General features: G+C 39.0%; 1 protein-coding gene across 1 annotated transcript; it reads left to right on the plus strand.

Annotated features, from left to right (window-relative positions):
- The first annotated feature begins 80 nt into the window (after positions 1 to 80).
- LOC132821597 (hepatic and glial cell adhesion molecule-like) lies at positions 81 to 12,562 on the plus strand. Its single transcript, XM_060834270.1, has 7 exons — positions 81 to 232; positions 4,269 to 4,371; positions 5,532 to 5,894; positions 6,149 to 6,508; positions 7,507 to 7,788; positions 8,552 to 8,647; positions 11,164 to 12,562. The coding sequence occupies exons 2-6, from the start codon at positions 4,284 to 4,286 to the stop codon at positions 8,641 to 8,643; spliced, it is 1,185 nt and encodes a 394-aa protein (XP_060690253.1). The 5' UTR covers positions 81 to 232; positions 4,269 to 4,283; the 3' UTR covers positions 8,644 to 8,647; positions 11,164 to 12,562.
- Positions 12,563 to 16,447: the final 3,885 nt, after the last annotated feature.

Below are 16,447 nucleotides of genomic sequence, written 5' to 3' on the forward strand. Positions count from 1 at the left end.
CCTTATGTTTTACCACGTGGGTTCAACTATGTTTTTTGAAAAAAGGCGGTAAATCCATGAATATTTTTGGCAACAGTTTCAGTAGGAGAGAGCTAATTCCTTGAAAGAACAGTTGATGGATTTGCAGAAACACGGGCGGAATTGAGAGAGTTCAGGCTGTCACAGACTTTCCGCAAAGGGGCTGAATCAGAACAATTATTAGAAAAATACAGAATTTCAGGAAAGAGTTCAGGTAACTTTCCACAATCCAGTTTACTTTTACTGGCGGGGGCGGGAAAGGAGAGATGGGTTTATGCGAGTTCGTCAGCGAGGAATGCAAAGGGGGGAATGGACCACTTTCACTGTCCCTCTCACTCAGTCTCTGTGGACGCGTGTGCCTGTGCTGTATATCTAAGCGCCTTTCTCTGTTTCTGTCCATGAGTCACTGTGTGTGATGTGTCTGTTTCTCAGTGGGTCAGTCTCCCCACCTCCTGCCGATTGTCTGAGTTCCGCTGTTTTATTTTACTGGGCAAATCACCTCCACATTATTTTACTGGGACTCAGCAGCCATTCACTGAATGAATGAATTAGTAATTAAAAGACTAAGTGCAGGAAGTACAGAATCTACCAGTGGGCAGAAGTGAACGAGCAAACCGAACGTTTGAACATTTATCCTTTATTTCCGAAGAAAGTGAAGATGCTGGCTGCTTTAAATCGTAAATGGGATATATCACAATATATTAACACGAAAGGTTGAATTTTAATTAAATTGGTATCAACAATCTATTAATATTTCAATGAAACAAGCAAGAGATGCGAGGTTTCAGTAGAATCTGTATTCTACCATCAATATCTTTAAAAAGACTATTCATTATTAAATACTTCAACAAAGTAGTCTCACTGAGTTTGAATCTAATTCAAACCCGGAATTCACGAACATTGGCACTGTGCCCAGGCCAACGGTTTTTTAAGCTAATTTCCGGTCTAAATTGCAGAGGTTTCCCGCCACTGTTCGAGTGGGTGGATGCAAAATTTCCGATCTGATATAAATGTTCTCCTTTTCTCAAATATTGTTTCGTCAAATGCTGTGTTCCATAGACGTTCACATTTGGGGATGAGGACCAGAGTGCGGTGGCTGGAGTGTACCTTCTGCCTCATCACTTTCAGATTTCCTGTCCCTTGGTCTCATCGGGCTTCTCACAATCCCCATCCCTCTCTCACTTTTCACTGGCGTGTCTGGACAATTTCCAAACCTTGAAATGTGGTCACAAATGGGTCGCGGAAGAATTGAGAAATACTGGTATGGATTCATAGATTCTTCATCAACATACTGCTGATTATTTAAAGTGTGATCAAAATTGTATTTCAAAAAATAAATATTTCATTGACTTTTAATGAATAATATTGTGGTTTTTGTATTACAAACGGGCTATTTAAAACTAATAAAGTCGAGAGTATGATATAAACTACACTAACCAAGTCATTGCACCCACCCAATACAGTCTGTATTATATGTGGAGGAATGCGAAGGGTTAAGGGCAAGATTTGTGTTCAGTTATAAAATCACCTGCCAAATTTGAAAATAATAGATTGTGATGACCCCACATTACATAGCAGGGAGGAAAGTTAAATGGAGAAGAAATGCAAGCCATTGTGTAGTACAAGAAACCTATTATTGGTGAATAAAAATATCCCTAGAAAATTTTAAAATATTCAGCACAATAGTTGTTTCCTTGAATGTTACATGTTGCTTCACATTTGTACAATCAACTGGAAAGTGAGGTTCAAATTGCTGTCATACAGACGGGACATTTATTGCTGTGTCTACTGGATACAAATCAAGTTTGGCTTCACAAACATCACTCTAGAATTAACACATTTGACAACACCTAATCACTAAGCTCCACACGGTGAAGATCAATGATGACACTAGCAAGACCACAGACCAGCTCAACTACTGAACTGGATACAGGAATGATCAAAACCGTAAGGCAACTGGAGACAATTTGGGTAAACTGTTGAATAATTTGGCAGAGCAATATGTGAAGCAATTGTTAAACTGATAATATTTGGGTACACCATGCAGTTTGTGTAGGAAATGTCTACAACGCAGTTGAGCTTTCTCTTGTTTGTGTTAATGACTTGCTGGCCAATCCCTCACCCTGTCCCTTAACCCTGATCCTATCCCCTTCCCCATTCCAGTCTCCTGTCCTGGCATGCAGCCAGGAAAGGGTGGGTTGCAGATGGCCCTGGAAAGGGTTGAGGATGGCCATGGAAAGGCCAGGGATGGCACTGAAAGCTTTTTATTTTTGATCTTCGTCTAAGCAAGATGAGCTGTGGGAACTGGACTAAAGCCCGTTCCTTAACTTGTGAGAACTTCCAAATATTTCCACTGACATGAAATGAACAGACCTTTCCTAACAATGTGAGTGACTAAGGGAAGAGAGAATCTGAGATTAGCAAATTCCTCCTCTATCACTGCTGTGGATCTGGGTGTCCAGTTCCAAAGCAACCATCAGCAGGAATATGAGGAGTATTAGGAGTTTAACTCAATAGCTATAGGAGTTTAAGAAAGCTTGGCATTTGATTGTCAGTCATCATTAGCTGTGGGTGCATTCTCCAATACAACAATTCAAACAATTAAGTCAACTTTTCAACTGAAACAGCATTCTCCCCTCACACAGTGGATCTGTTATTTTCCCTTTGTCTTGGTATTTGTTGCAAATTGACCTGATGAGTACAAGAAAAAAAGCTTTGACAAAATGTGACATTGTTTTTCAGCAAACAGATATTTGAAAAGCTGGTTGAAGCCACTTGGCCGGAATGGGATACTGAGAGATATAAGGAAAGAAACTAGAAAGTCAATCCACATAATCTTATAATCCTCCTTAGAAACGGGTTAATGCTGCAGAACTTGACGCTCAAAGTCTGTTAAATTGACTCATTTTACAATATAAATTAATTTTGTCTAGAAGAAAGGCATCTACAAGATAAGGTTTCCATTTTTAAAATTAACCTTATTGTGGCAAAGACTTTTCCCTGGGGTCGGGGAGTCCAGAACTAGAGGGTATAGGTTTAGGGTGAGAGGGGAAAGATATAAAAGAGACCTAAGGGGCAACTTTTTCATGCAGAGGATGGTACGTGTATGGAATGAGCTGCCAGAGGAAGTGGTGGAGGCTGGTACAATTGCAACATTTAAGAGGCATTTGGATGGGTATCTGAATAGGAAGGGTTTGGAGGGATATGGGCTGGGTGCTGGCAGCTGGGATTAGATTGGGTTGGGATATCTGGACGGGTTGGACAGAAGGGTCTGTTTCCATGCTGTATGTCTCTGACTCTATGACAAAACAAGAGAGTCGGTGAATGAAGAAGGGGAACCAACAGATCCCTCCTTCCCTGTGATTTTGGAGGTTCTATGTGACCCATTATAATTTGGGGACCCCTAACTGGGGACTGATCATAAAATGAACAAGGTGGCAATTATGCTCAACTCTCTCAGAAGGATCAGGTGACAGGAATGATAAAAATCAATGGGAACCTTTACTGCATTTGGTCAGAAATATTTATTGCTTCCTAATGATTTTATTAACAAATCTGACTCAATATCCGTGTAGAGCTTGACCATCATTATGCAAACAATAATTCTGTTCACTTTGGCCAGGAACATTTGAAATGTTTATCTCTGAAATAACATTGCTCAATGGGGATTGTCTCGTCAGTCGCACATTGCTGTTGTGGGCGCTCAGAAAGTGCAAACAGCAGGTTCAGAAGTGCTCATTAAATGTAAGGCATATTGGATGGGTTGGTTAGTTCCAATGATTTTAGGATGCCATTTAATTGATCTTAGGTAAAACCAATGACTGCAGATGGTGGAAAACAGAGTCTAGATTAGAGTAGTGCTGGAAAAGCACAGCAGGTCAGACAGCATCCGAGGAGCAGGAAAATCGATGTTTTCGGCAAAAGCCTTTCATCAGGAAGCCCTTCATTCCTGATGAAGGGCTTTTGCCCGAAACGTCAATTTTCCTGCTCCTCGGATGCTGCCTGACCTGCTGTGCTTTTCCAGCACCAATTTAATAGCTATTAGTCTCTTCTATTTGCCCCATTCTGATATGAGCTTAGAGCCATGGTTAACAGCCCTTGAACACTACCTTACATTGTACATTGGGAAATTATGGAAGCTGCTATATAAATGTGGGTCTTCTTTTCATTGTGCTTAGCTAGCTGATGCCTTTAACAATAATCTGATGAGCATCTTCCTTTTTGCTCATTTTTCCCCTCTCCATATTTAGGATCAACCAGTCTTCATGAAGAAAAGGAGTAAAGGACATCGTGGAGTATCCACAATGAAATTCTCAGCGTTATTAAATGTTCAGGTCTTCCAACTTGTTTCAGGTAATTCATATTAATGATGGCAACCAAACCAAAAAAAAAGTGACAACTTTTCTCCTCCCATGTCCATGTAACATTGACCTCTAAAGAGTGTAACCTCTCTGACAAAGGAACATAATACATTACTGAAGTCTGAAAATTGGATGTACTGAATGCAGAGACATAGGTTGGAATCTTTTTTTTGGTTAAGTGTGAATTATGACAAGTTTAATGGAGGGATTCTAGCCGCAAGCCCTTCAAGATTTCTCAATGTATCTACTCACATGCGTTTCATTAACTACGTGTCCTACTTCTGATTCATGCTCCATTTAATACTTCCCACTTCCAGAACAATTTGTCAGTCAGCAGATATTGCTGAGAAACCAGCATCCTCAAGGGCCAACAGGCATGGCAAGGTAAGGTGTGGATGGTGTAAGTATGCAGGTAATTAAGCACTAGGACAGCAAGTGAGCATCCTGAAACACAGCCTGGACCAATCGCTGATCTGGATCCCTGTCCATGCCTGCCACGGCTCCTAACTGCAACCCCAGTGTCTAGCTGCTGGTGTGCTTTGTAATACAAGTCTGGGCTTTCTAAACAGCCTGCAAGAAGGTGGAAGAGGTATCATGGTGGTCATGAGGAGTTGGATGAACATTGATGAGGGGTGCACACAGTTAGTGGATCATGCCCTGAGATGCTCTTTGATCCTAAGAAACATGGAGGTCTTTTAGAGCAAGTAACTAGCTGAAGTCACCAGGTACCAGCTCTGATTTCTGTGTGGGATTTTTTCAAGTCAGGCTTCTTTGGGGTGTTTGATGAAATAGGAAGCTGTATATTAATGAGGGGTTTAAGCTTTTAACAAGCTATGATCCCTCCCACTGCCGAGGGAGAAAGTCACCACACCCCTTGTCAAAAGTAAAAAGCCATTCCTGACTTCTCTTCCAAGTCTGCCACAATGCTCACTGAGACTCCTATGTGATTCCCCTCAAAGGTGAGAAACCTTCCCCACTCACAATCATGTTGCTATGAGCGCAGGGAGAATTTCAGAGAATGACCTATGAATCATTTGGTGTAGTGACAGATTACAGTCTGCCTCAAAGGAGTAGTACCATTTTAATTTCCTCTTAGTATTTTATCATCTCACATTATTTTAAGTTAATGTATCCAATCGTTGTGTTTTCCAGTGTTCCATCTGTGTGTGGTGTGGGGAGGAGAACTATTCGCCAGACCTTTTACTATCACTAATGCTCCAGCAGGAGAACGGGTGCTGTTCCCGATTCAGTCCCAAGGCAGAGAAGATCAGTGTAATGTCACATTCATATCAAAATTTCCACGGACCTTTGAGATTTTAGAATGGAAGTCAAATAATCCAGAGAAGTTACACATTGTGTACCCACTGTATCGACACAGAATTGGAATCGACAGAAAGTCTGTCATTTTGTACAATGTACAGGTTAATGACACTGGGGAATATGAAATGCATATTGATGGCTGTGGAACGAAGTTGAAAAGACATGACAGAAGTGGTTCCGAGATGAAAGTTTTGGGTAAGTGTCAATATTGCTGTTAGAGTGAAACTGCTCAATTCCTATGAGCATAGGGAGAAATTCAGCCTTCAGTAACTTTCCAGTTCTCACCAAATGCCCAGGGCTTAGTGGACAGATGGCTAATTCTGACATCCTAACCTCACATTTTGAACTGTAAAATAGACAATCTCCACGCACCTTTCCCTTCAAACTCACTTATGACAACAACCGATGAGTTAAAATTAATGTGTCCAATCCATGTTTATGTTTTCCAGTATTTCACTTGTTTGTGGTGTGTCGAGATGCACTCCTAGCCAGACCTGATACCACCACAAACGCTAAAGCAGGGGAACAGGTCCAATTCCCGGCGCACCACCAGAGCAATGATTCATACGATGTAACGTTTGGATTGAAATTTCCACGGGCCTTTAAGATCTTAACATGGAAATCCAATCATCCAGAGAAACTGTACATTGTGCACCCACTGTACCGGCACAGAGTTGGATTTCAGAGAGATTATGTGGTGCTGAATGGTGTACAAGTGAATGACACAGGGGAATATGAAATACATATTGACTACTATGGAACAGAACTGAGAAACCGTGGTCACAGTATTTTCATGATGCATGTAATTGGTAAGTGTTTAACACTGGAACCTCTGTTAACTTTGTTGATTGTAGCAACAATGTATCAGTACAAAATCTGTTGCTTTCAGTAAAGCGTACAAGGACTCATTTCCTAAATAGTTTTAATCATTTTTAAATAGTATCTGTGTTAAGTAATGTATCAAACTTTCATTGAATATGCTATTGTGCCAACTGATCATTTGCACATTTGTAAAAGAATTAGTGCCACCAAGTGAAGCTGAATACCATGTGGAAATGATGACTATTTTTCAACTAACAGTTTACTCTAATTAATAATTACTCTAGTGATCATAATGAGGCATTATTGAGCCAAAACAGGTAGTCAATCTCGACAATACATGTAACCACATGAGTCAGCTGCAAATAAAACTAGTGCAACTGAAGGCATTATTCTATACCTTTAGGCGTAGGTAAAGCAAGTTTGTTATGGAAAATAATGCAAAGCCACTTCAACTACCCCCTAATCAAACATAGGCTAGGTAACCACAATATCATTTTGTGTCACTGCTTTCGGACAACTTAAATTGGGTTATTGTTTGTACATCTTGGGACATTCAAAACTTCACACAAGTTGCATTGCTCATTTGTTGATGTACAACATTGCTGTTGTAGAATATACCATCAGAACATGGCTAATGAAAGGAAAATAGAAAAGCAATTTGGATTGCTATTCTTCTTTTTCAGGAACACAAAAATGCCTGATGCATATGACAATCCTAAAAGAATGCTACCAAAAGCACCAGTGTTTTCTTGCATAATCCTTAAATTGAGTGCATTTGTGAAGCAGAAATCAATGCACAGGTTAATATCAGAATTTGTGTCACACTTGAAATTCAGGCTTTAACATTAAGCTGTGTAAACCGAACAAAAAATGGAAAGGATTGCATTTGTGTTCTGTTAATTATGAATATCAGAAATGTCTTTCAGAACAACATATAAAATGAACTGCTCTGAAGTGCATTGACTACATCATCTGTGTTTTTCAGAACCGGTTTCCCAGCCTATGACAGCAATTAATGGTAACTGTGTGAATTCACCAAATATCAGTTTGAGCTGCTCTGTCTCCAAAGGATCAAATATCACGATTCACTGGGAGAAGGTGTCCATGTCTGGAGTTCTCAATGAGACATATGATGGGAGTGTGCTTGCAATAGACTGTGCGCATGAAGAGGAGCAACATGAATATAGATGTATTGTTAAAAATCCAGTCAGTAATGCAACCAGCAACGGAGTGACTATTGGCCCATATCACAGGACCAATGCAAAAGGTGAAAAAGGGGAGGTGGTGTAGTGATAAAGTCACAGGACTAGTGAGAACTTCAGGCTCATGTTCTGGGGTCATGCCTTTGAATCCACCGTGGCATAATTTGAATTCTGTTTTAAAAGAAAACTGAAATAAAAATCTAACTTGCTGGTGATCATGCACTTACAATTGATTGTCACCAAACCGAACCAGTTTTGCTGTTGTTTAGCGAAGGAAATCTGCTGCCCTACCAGTGACTCCACAGTAATGTGTTTGAGTCTTAACTGCCCTCCAAGAGACAAGGGATGGGACTGTAATTGCTGCCCTAGCCAGCAATGTCCATTTACTATCAATGAATTTTTAAAAATCTGCACTCTTACAGGAACCTTTGCTATTTACAGTTTTCCTTCATAGGAATGCAACTGAGTGTATGTCGTGATGATGGCTCAATTAATGTGTTTTTCTAAACCCAAGGCTAATACAGCTTCTAAATCTGTCAATTCCTGCAAATGGGATGGATCTTTATTATAACACTATGAGTAGATATGTGGAGAGGTTAGAAGTTTTGTTTGGATATGGCAAACCTCATTGGAAGCTCCAGCAGAAGCTGAATCAAGACTTGCTTTTCAAAGACTGATGGATGGATGTTGGATAAGTAAATATTTATTAGTGATTGCAGAAAGGATAGGAGAATGGAATAAGTGGGTCATCTTCTCTGAAAGCTAGGATGAGTCTGATCAGTTAGATGGTCCTCTCCAGTCTCATAAACTGTGACATATCTGTTTTAGATCAAAGAACATGTCTGATGGTCCTAGTCCCTCTGGCGATAGTCATTGTGGTTTCTGCCAGTGTGCACCTCTGGAATAATCACCGCTCATAAAATGGTAAGTATCTCAGTTCAAATTAGTAGAAACTGCAGAAAATTGGTGAAGTACTATCCAAAGATGTTCTGCTCCATTGTGAGCCTGGTTTCTAGCAAAACAATGCGATTTATTGTCAAAAATATTTATTAATTAAAGGAGTGATTATTAACTGATTTTTTAAAAAAAATACCAAAAGGTTAAACTATTAGTATTTTTGTTTTCTTCCAGCAGTGGTCTGGAATTGAATTCCTAATCACCCAGAGCTTTAGGAGACAACATTGAATTCCTACAACCTTTGAAAAAGAATCTTAGCATTGATTCACAAAATAAAATGGTTGAGTTTTTTTATAAACGAGAACCATATCCCCAGTGAGCACTTCCACAACATGCTGTCTGATGAACATAGTAAAACAATTTTTATGCCCGAAACGTCAACTCTCCTGCTCCTCAGATGCTGCCTAACCTGCTGTGGCTTTTCCAGTGCTGTACATTTTGACTCTATTTACAGTGAGTTGTGTTCTGTAATTACAGAGCAGTGTCTAATGATTTGAAAGATGTAAAATTTCACATGACAAAAAAAAAGCTTTGAATGAGAAAAGGAAACAACTCATTCAATTTATAAAAACCAAAGAAATTAACAAGCAAATCTCAATGAAATACAAACTTTGATTTGGTAGTAATGATCTAATACAAATAATGTTTTCAAAATATTAATTTTTGTCCATTTATTACACAATGACAATCAGCAACAAGAGCGTTCAACTTTTTAAAGCATCCTATATATTCTCGATTAAATATAAATTAAAAATTTATTTTAATAATTTAAAAGTTAATTTAATATAAATTAAAGGTTAATTTTCAGTGATTTATCATTACTAAATAACAATTTCATACAAATAAATCAAAGAACTGCCAATTCTGGAAAACTGAAACAAACATAAAACAAATTTCTGCAGAAACCCAGCTGATCTGGCATCACCTATCGTGAGAAATTAGAGAAAACAAAGTTAATGTTTCCACTCTCTGGTCTCCTTCCTATCGGAAAGATGTTGTGAAACTTGAAAGGGTTCAGAAAAGATTTACAAGGATGTTGCCAAGGTTGGAGGACTTGAGCTATAGGGAGAGGCTGAACAGGCTGGGGCAGTATTCCCTGGAGCACAGAGGCTGAGGGGTGACCTTATAAATGTTTACAAAATTATGAGGGGCATGGATAGGATAAATAGACAAAGTCTTTTCCCTGGGGTCGGGGAGTCCAGAACTAGAGGACATAGGTTTATGGTGAGAGGGGCAAGATATAAAAGAAACCTAAGGGGCAATGTTTTCACACAGAGGGTGGTACGTGTATGGAATGAGCTGTCAGAGGAAGTGGTGGAGGCTGGTGCAGTTGCAACATTTAAGAGGCATTTGGATGGGTAAATGAATAGGAAGAGTTTGGAGGGATATGGGCCGGGTGCTGGTAGGTGGGACTAGATTGGGTCGGGATAACTGGTCGGCATGGACGGGTTGGACCAAAGGGTCTGTTTCCGTGCTGTACATCTCTATGACTATGACTCCATTTACCTGAAGAAACGTTTACTCTTCTCTGTCTACAGATGCTGCCAGACCTGCTGGGTTTCTCCAGCAATCTCTGCTTTTGTTTGTTTCACAATTCCATCATTAGTCAAATTCAATTCTTCAGGGTCTTGGGAAAGTTGAAAGAGTTGTGAAGCAACTGCTCAATGAGTAGTTCAGCACTGCTGACAGTGGGCATAAAAAAAGCAGTATTTGCTTGGTGCAATTGAGCAAGATTGGAGTTCAAGAAGGAGAAATCCAGGAGCTGCACTGGCTTGGTGAAGCTCACTGTCAGTGAAAAGCTGGAGCCTGCAAGAAAGTGTAGTTTCAGAGGCGAGCAGAGCATTGAGCCAGATAGGAAGGTGATCACTGAGAATTGGTGCAGTCCTTGACAGGGAGTTTCAGAGCCAGATCAGCAAATAATGAATTCCTCATGAATTTTAATGAGATTCAATGGAGGATGGAGGTGAATGGCATAGTTTGAGGGAGGGGGAGTAGTTTGACGATGATAGTGATTGGGTACAGTTACTGCAAAATCCATGCATTCTATCCTGGTTGGCTTTGCTATTTGATGTGCTCAGTGCGTTAGGAATGGGGAACAGCAGTGCCTGTGTTTGCGAAGTGTACCAATAAAGGTTTCTTCATACTTAAGGATACAATGTGTAAATCTAGAGTCAATACCATCCACTGCAGGTTAAAATTTGTAACCCTTAATATTGCTGCATAGGGTTATTTGTGTCAGAGTAAGTATTCAATTCTATTTAATTTTTGCTAAATTGTGCAATCCATGTGAATGTTCACTACAGGATTACTGCTTGAGTAATCTGTTCAGTGCTTGTAGCCTGAACAAAGTAGCTACTAAATACCAGTAAGTATGCACAAAAAAGTGGGCTCTCTATATAAGAACTGCACAACCAGAATTACTGATTCAATTGTAACATTTAAATTAAAATGAGTTGTTTTGATTTTTTTATTTGATCTTTCAGAAAGCCCAGATTTCAACTGGAAATATCCATTGGAAATTACAAAAGGTTGATTGTGTGTCTCATCATTTGCAGGATACCTCTATCAAAATAATGCGGGGCATTTGCGGGATACTATCTACCTAATAGTCTTGCTTAAACATGGTGTGCATTACTTCCACACATTGAATAAATCACCTGGGATTTTGATTGTTAAGGATGCATTTTCTGTTTTTGTAAAAATGAATGTAAAGCAAGAATTTAAAATCTTGCAAGAATGAAACATTTTTTCTGAACTTTTCCTTAAAGTGTACAATAATTGTTGTCAATGAGGAATGTTGCAAATTAATGTGTCTACATAAATTCCTAGGTTGAAGACCATCTTTAAAACCACTGCCATTTTTATATTTGAATATTGTTGAACACTGAAATATGTGTATTGGGTGCATCCTTTTTTTACTTGTACAAACTAAGATATTTTACTTTTTTATGATCCATAATTTAACAAAGTGAATTTGTTTTCAATTCAAAAGAATGAATGTTGGTCATTTAGTTTGATTTCTTAAGTAATTTATGGTCATTTGATACCACCTTTCCAAATGAAGACATTAGTTTTTCCTGTGACTGTGACTGAATAGACTGGTGGAATACTAATTAAATCAGACTACTACATCCTCAGATTTAAATCTGTGCAGAATCAGACTGGCGGTAATGGAGTGACTAACTGTTCAGAAAGGAGACCTAAATTCTACTGAAGCCATGATGGAATAGACCAGGGGTGGGGAACCTGCGGCCTTGAGGCCTCATGTGTGTGGCCTTTTGAATGAACCCAAATTTTGCAGAAAAAAATCTTTTATTTTTTTATCGATTTTTTTTTTCATCCTTTATTATTTTATGTTAATCTTAAAATGAATGTTTTTAAAATACCAGAGAGTAAAAGAAAATTCATTGAAATAATTCCCACTTATTGCTGCGAATCTACATTCTCCTACTTAACCAAAATCAAGAAGCCCTTAAGGTCACAGATGATGGATACCCATTTAGAGGATCAGCTAAAACTGCAGACCTCCATGCTGCAACCAAATATTCAAATGCTTTCCTACAAAAAGCAGGCACAAAGTAATTAAAAGGTTAGTTAACTTTAGAATTAATTTTTTTTTCTTTGTTTTAGTTAGTACATAGTAGTTAGAATTTTCCAAAATAATGTGAATTTTGAAGAATATATAATTGAAGTTTCTTGGATGTAGCCTTATTAGATTACAACTAACATAATGCGACCTTCCAACACGAGAAGGTTCCCCACCTCTGTAACAGACAATTTAATACTTTCATGCACTACCTGCAAATTTTAAATCAAAATCTTTTGTAATGTAATTTTACATTTTTATAAATTAATAGTTTTGTGAAAATATGTCTTGGAATTCTGGATTTTATTAATTTTGTTAGTCATTAACACTCTCAGACTATAAAGTGGTGGACAACTGTTCTATCTTAGTGTGAGAGAAGAAGAGTATCAGGGAGGGAGAGTATCAGGGAGGAAGAAGAGACAGAATACAAGGGAAATATGAAGAGAGTAATGTGACGGGGAGAACGTGAGTATGTGAGGGAGGGGGAGAGAGTATAATGAGTGAAAATGTATGGAATTACATTCTTAATTACATTTCAATTTTTCTCATGGTCAGCAAATGTCAGAAAGGTTTAAGAAAAGGCGAGTTTAAGAATGCATAAACAATTCCAATCAATATATCAATTATTTAAATGTCTAATTAATGCAAATGGCCATTTGTGAGTGAATCCTGAGACTGAGCCCTAAATACTTCTCCCTTAGTTCAGCTTTGGTTTCCTCCCTTTCCCTGATGACCAGGACTTTGTGCCTCTTCTTTGTCTCTCTAGCTCTGGTTCTTAAGAGAAAGGCAAAACAATTCTGGGTTAATATCTGAAACGTTGACTTCTCCACCTCCTGATGCTGCCTGGCTTGCTACGTTCTTCCAGCTTACTGCTTGTCTACTAGGTTACTCTGCTGCTCAGCACTCTTAAGTGCCCATTTGTATTAATTACTCATTTACATGATTGATTGGAATTGTTTATGCATTCTCAAACTCCCCTTTTCAGTTATCTCAAACCTTTCTGAAATTTGCTCAAGAGCAAGAGAAGGATTGGAATGTGGCCTTTCATGCAAAAAAAAAGTTTGATAATTCTTAATTTAGAACTAGTGCCAAACCAGATAGGGAACCCAGACTTTAAACATATCACCCACAACTCATTCTCAGATTTGAATTTCAAATAATGTGAGTGATTTCTCCTTTCAATTGGTTTGAAGCTGGAGTGAAAGAGCTGATGTTTAAAAAGTTTTTAATTTCTTTTGGATGAAGATGGAAAAGTAGGTGAGTATGTGAGTGTGGGGAGCAGTTCCTGGCCACCAGTTTTGGGGGGTGGGTTAGAACAGATAGTGGTGAATGGGAGTGAATTCACTGAGGCACTGCTCAGTCATTACCTTTCACACTCAGACTTTCCACAAAACGCCTGTCACAGAACAACTATTAGAAGGACAGGATTTCAGGAAATGTTTCAATGTCAATAGTTTGCAGAGACTTACTGACTATGTAGATCAGAACAGAAATGCATTCTTTCAAAAGAGGGGACAAAAGTTAACTGATTTGTCAATATTTACTTTGGTAGTGGTCGATATGAGATCTAACGATAACACCTCTGCCCTCCACTGCATCATCACTCTGTTTCTGGATTTTGTTCCTGTTCATGATCAGTTAAAAAGCAGAAATAAAAATGAATTGCTGGAGAAACTCAGCAGGTCTGGCAGCATCTGTGAAGAGAGAAAAATAATTAATGTTTTAAATCCAATAGAACTCTTCTTCAGAACTGTAGGTAAGGTGCTGCTAATAAAAATGGTCACAGCAGTGTGGTTGGTATGATCAGTAAGTTTCAAATGACGTGAAAATTGACATTGTGCTAAATATTGAGCAGGAAAGTCATAGAAAATTGAGAGGTGATGTATTTTTAAGAGGACAAACTAGGCAAAGGAGTACATAATGAATGGAGTCACCCATGGAAGTACAGAGGGTGAGAGGGACCTTGTTTATGAATCGTGAAGGCAGCAGAACAAATAGTTGGGAAGGACCCAGGATATTTGCCTTTTTAGTCAGGGTATTGAATATAAGAGCTGGGAGGTTATGGTGGGGCTATATAGTAAAGTAGTCAGACCACAGCTGGCTGTACTGCATGTAGTTCTGATTGCCACACTATCAAAAGCAAGTGATTGTACTGCAGAAGATATAGCAGAGATTCACCAGGAGGTTACCTTGCAGAAGTGATTGAATTTTGAAGCGAGGCTAAATAGGTTGTGGTTGTTTTCCTTTGAACAGAGAAGGCTGAAGGCAATTTTAGTGAGTACTGAGGTGCATAGCTAGGGAGAAATACTTCCCCTTAATATAGAGGCCAATTACTAGGCAGAGCAGTTTAAAGAAAAGTGGCAGGAGTATGAGTGGGGATTAGACAAAAGCATTTTTCTCACAGAGAGGATGCTCAATATCTGGAACTTGCTACTTGAAAGGGTGGTAGAAGTGGGAACCTTCAAGACATTTTAAGAATTACTTATAGACTTATACAGCATAGAAACATACCCTTTAGTCCAATTAGTCCATGCCAATCATAATCCCAAATTAACCTAGTCCCATCTGCCTATCCTTGGCCCATTTGCCTCCAAATATTTCTTATTCAGCACAGTGGCTCAGTGGTTAGCACTGCTGCCTCACAGTACCAGGGATCTGGGTTCGCTTCCAGCCTCTAGTGACTATCTGTATGGAGTTTGTACATTCTCCCTGTGTCTGCATGGGTTTCCTCTCACAGTCCAAAGATCTGCAGGTTATGTGAATTGGCCATGCTAAATTGCCCATCGTATTCAGGGCTGTGTAAGTTAAGAGCATAAGTCAGGGGTTAATACAAGATAGGGGATTGATTCTGGGTGGGATACACTTTGGAGGGTCAGTGTGGATTTGTTGGGCTGGAAGGCCTGTTTCCACACTGTAGGGATTCTATTCTGTTCATGTACTTAGCCAAAGGTCTTTTCAATGTAAAAATGTTAGCTCCTGTGTCTTTTTTAAACCTTCCTCCTCTCACCTTAAAAATGTGTCCCCTAGTTTTGAAATCCCCCACTGTAGGAAAAAGACACCTGTCATTCACCTTATCTTTACCACTCATGATGTTAAAAACCTCTGTAAGGTTATCCCCTCCACCTCCTACGTTCCAGTTAAAAAAGTTCCAACCTATCCGGGTTCCCCCTACAACACAAACCTTCTCCAGCTTGATAATATCCTTCCTATAAGAGGGTAACCAGAAGTGGACACAGTACCCCAGAAGAGGCCTCACCAACCTTCTGTACAACCTCAACATGATGTTCCAACTCTTGCACTCAGTTGTCTGACCAATGAAAACACGCGTACAAAATGCCTTCTTAACTACCATGTCCATATGTGACACAAACTTACAGATTAAGTACCCAAACCCCTAGGTCCCTCTGTTTTGCAACACTATCCAAGGCCTTACTTTTAATTGGAAACATCCTGCCCTTGTTTTTTTAAGAAAATGCGTTACGTCGATGAACAATTGATACCGATGCCATACAAGGTGACAGGTAAAGTGCTGAGAAATGGGATAAAACAGATAGATGTTTGATGTTCAAAGCAAACATGTTCATGCTGTACAAACTCTTTATGATTCTGTGATCAAGTTGTATATCCGACAATGCAGTTTCAACAAAAAGCAATAGGAAGTGGAAGCATTTTGGCAGATGTTCTGGATGCTTATATCTTATACTGCATTATGTAAATAGAAATTTGAGTCAAATGGCTGTGGCTTTCAGAGCTGCTATTCTTCCCCATAATACTGGACAATATTTATGTTTTACTGAAATGGTTTGTGTAGAATAAAGGCTTAATTCTAGATATGTAGATAGTCAGCCTCCATCAGTGATGATACAAGATATCACATGATAGCAGATTCTAGAGACATCATTCTGTATAAAACCTCATCTCAAGCCTACTATTCTAAATAATTAGCAGAATGCGAACTAAAAAAAAGTAATCCTACCAAAAGTTTAGACATGGCAGCATCTTCAGACCCTTACCCAGGAAGTAACCTCTTCTCAAACCCACAACCATGATATTAGAGTTTATTTGTGATTGTTTCAATCTAGGGGGAATAACTGACCGTGTTAATGAATTATTCATAAAGTAATATTCATGTGAATAAATCCCTCTCCTATTTTCGACACATGTACCACAATCAGCCATTC

Source organism: Hemiscyllium ocellatum, chromosome 13 (genome assembly GCF_020745735.1).
Source record: "Hemiscyllium ocellatum isolate sHemOce1 chromosome 13, sHemOce1.pat.X.cur, whole genome shotgun sequence".
NCBI classification, from domain to species: Eukaryota; Metazoa; Chordata; class Chondrichthyes; order Orectolobiformes; family Hemiscylliidae; genus Hemiscyllium; species Hemiscyllium ocellatum.

What these genes read in the sequence shown, in the direction of transcription:
- LOC132821597 (XM_060834270.1), top strand. Translation starts at nt 4,284, where the DNA reads ATGAAGAAAAGGAGTAAAGGACATCGTGGAGTATCCACAATGAAATTC. An exon ending in GGTCTTCCAACTTGTTTCAG is followed by an intron (nt 4,372 to 5,531) that starts GTAATTCATATT and finishes TGTGTTTTCCAG; the next exon opens with TGTTCCATCTGTGTGTGGTG. An exon ending in TCACAGGACCAATGCAAAAG is followed by an intron (nt 7,789 to 8,551) that starts GTGAAAAAGGGG and finishes TATCTGTTTTAG; the next exon opens with ATCAAAGAACATGTCTGATG.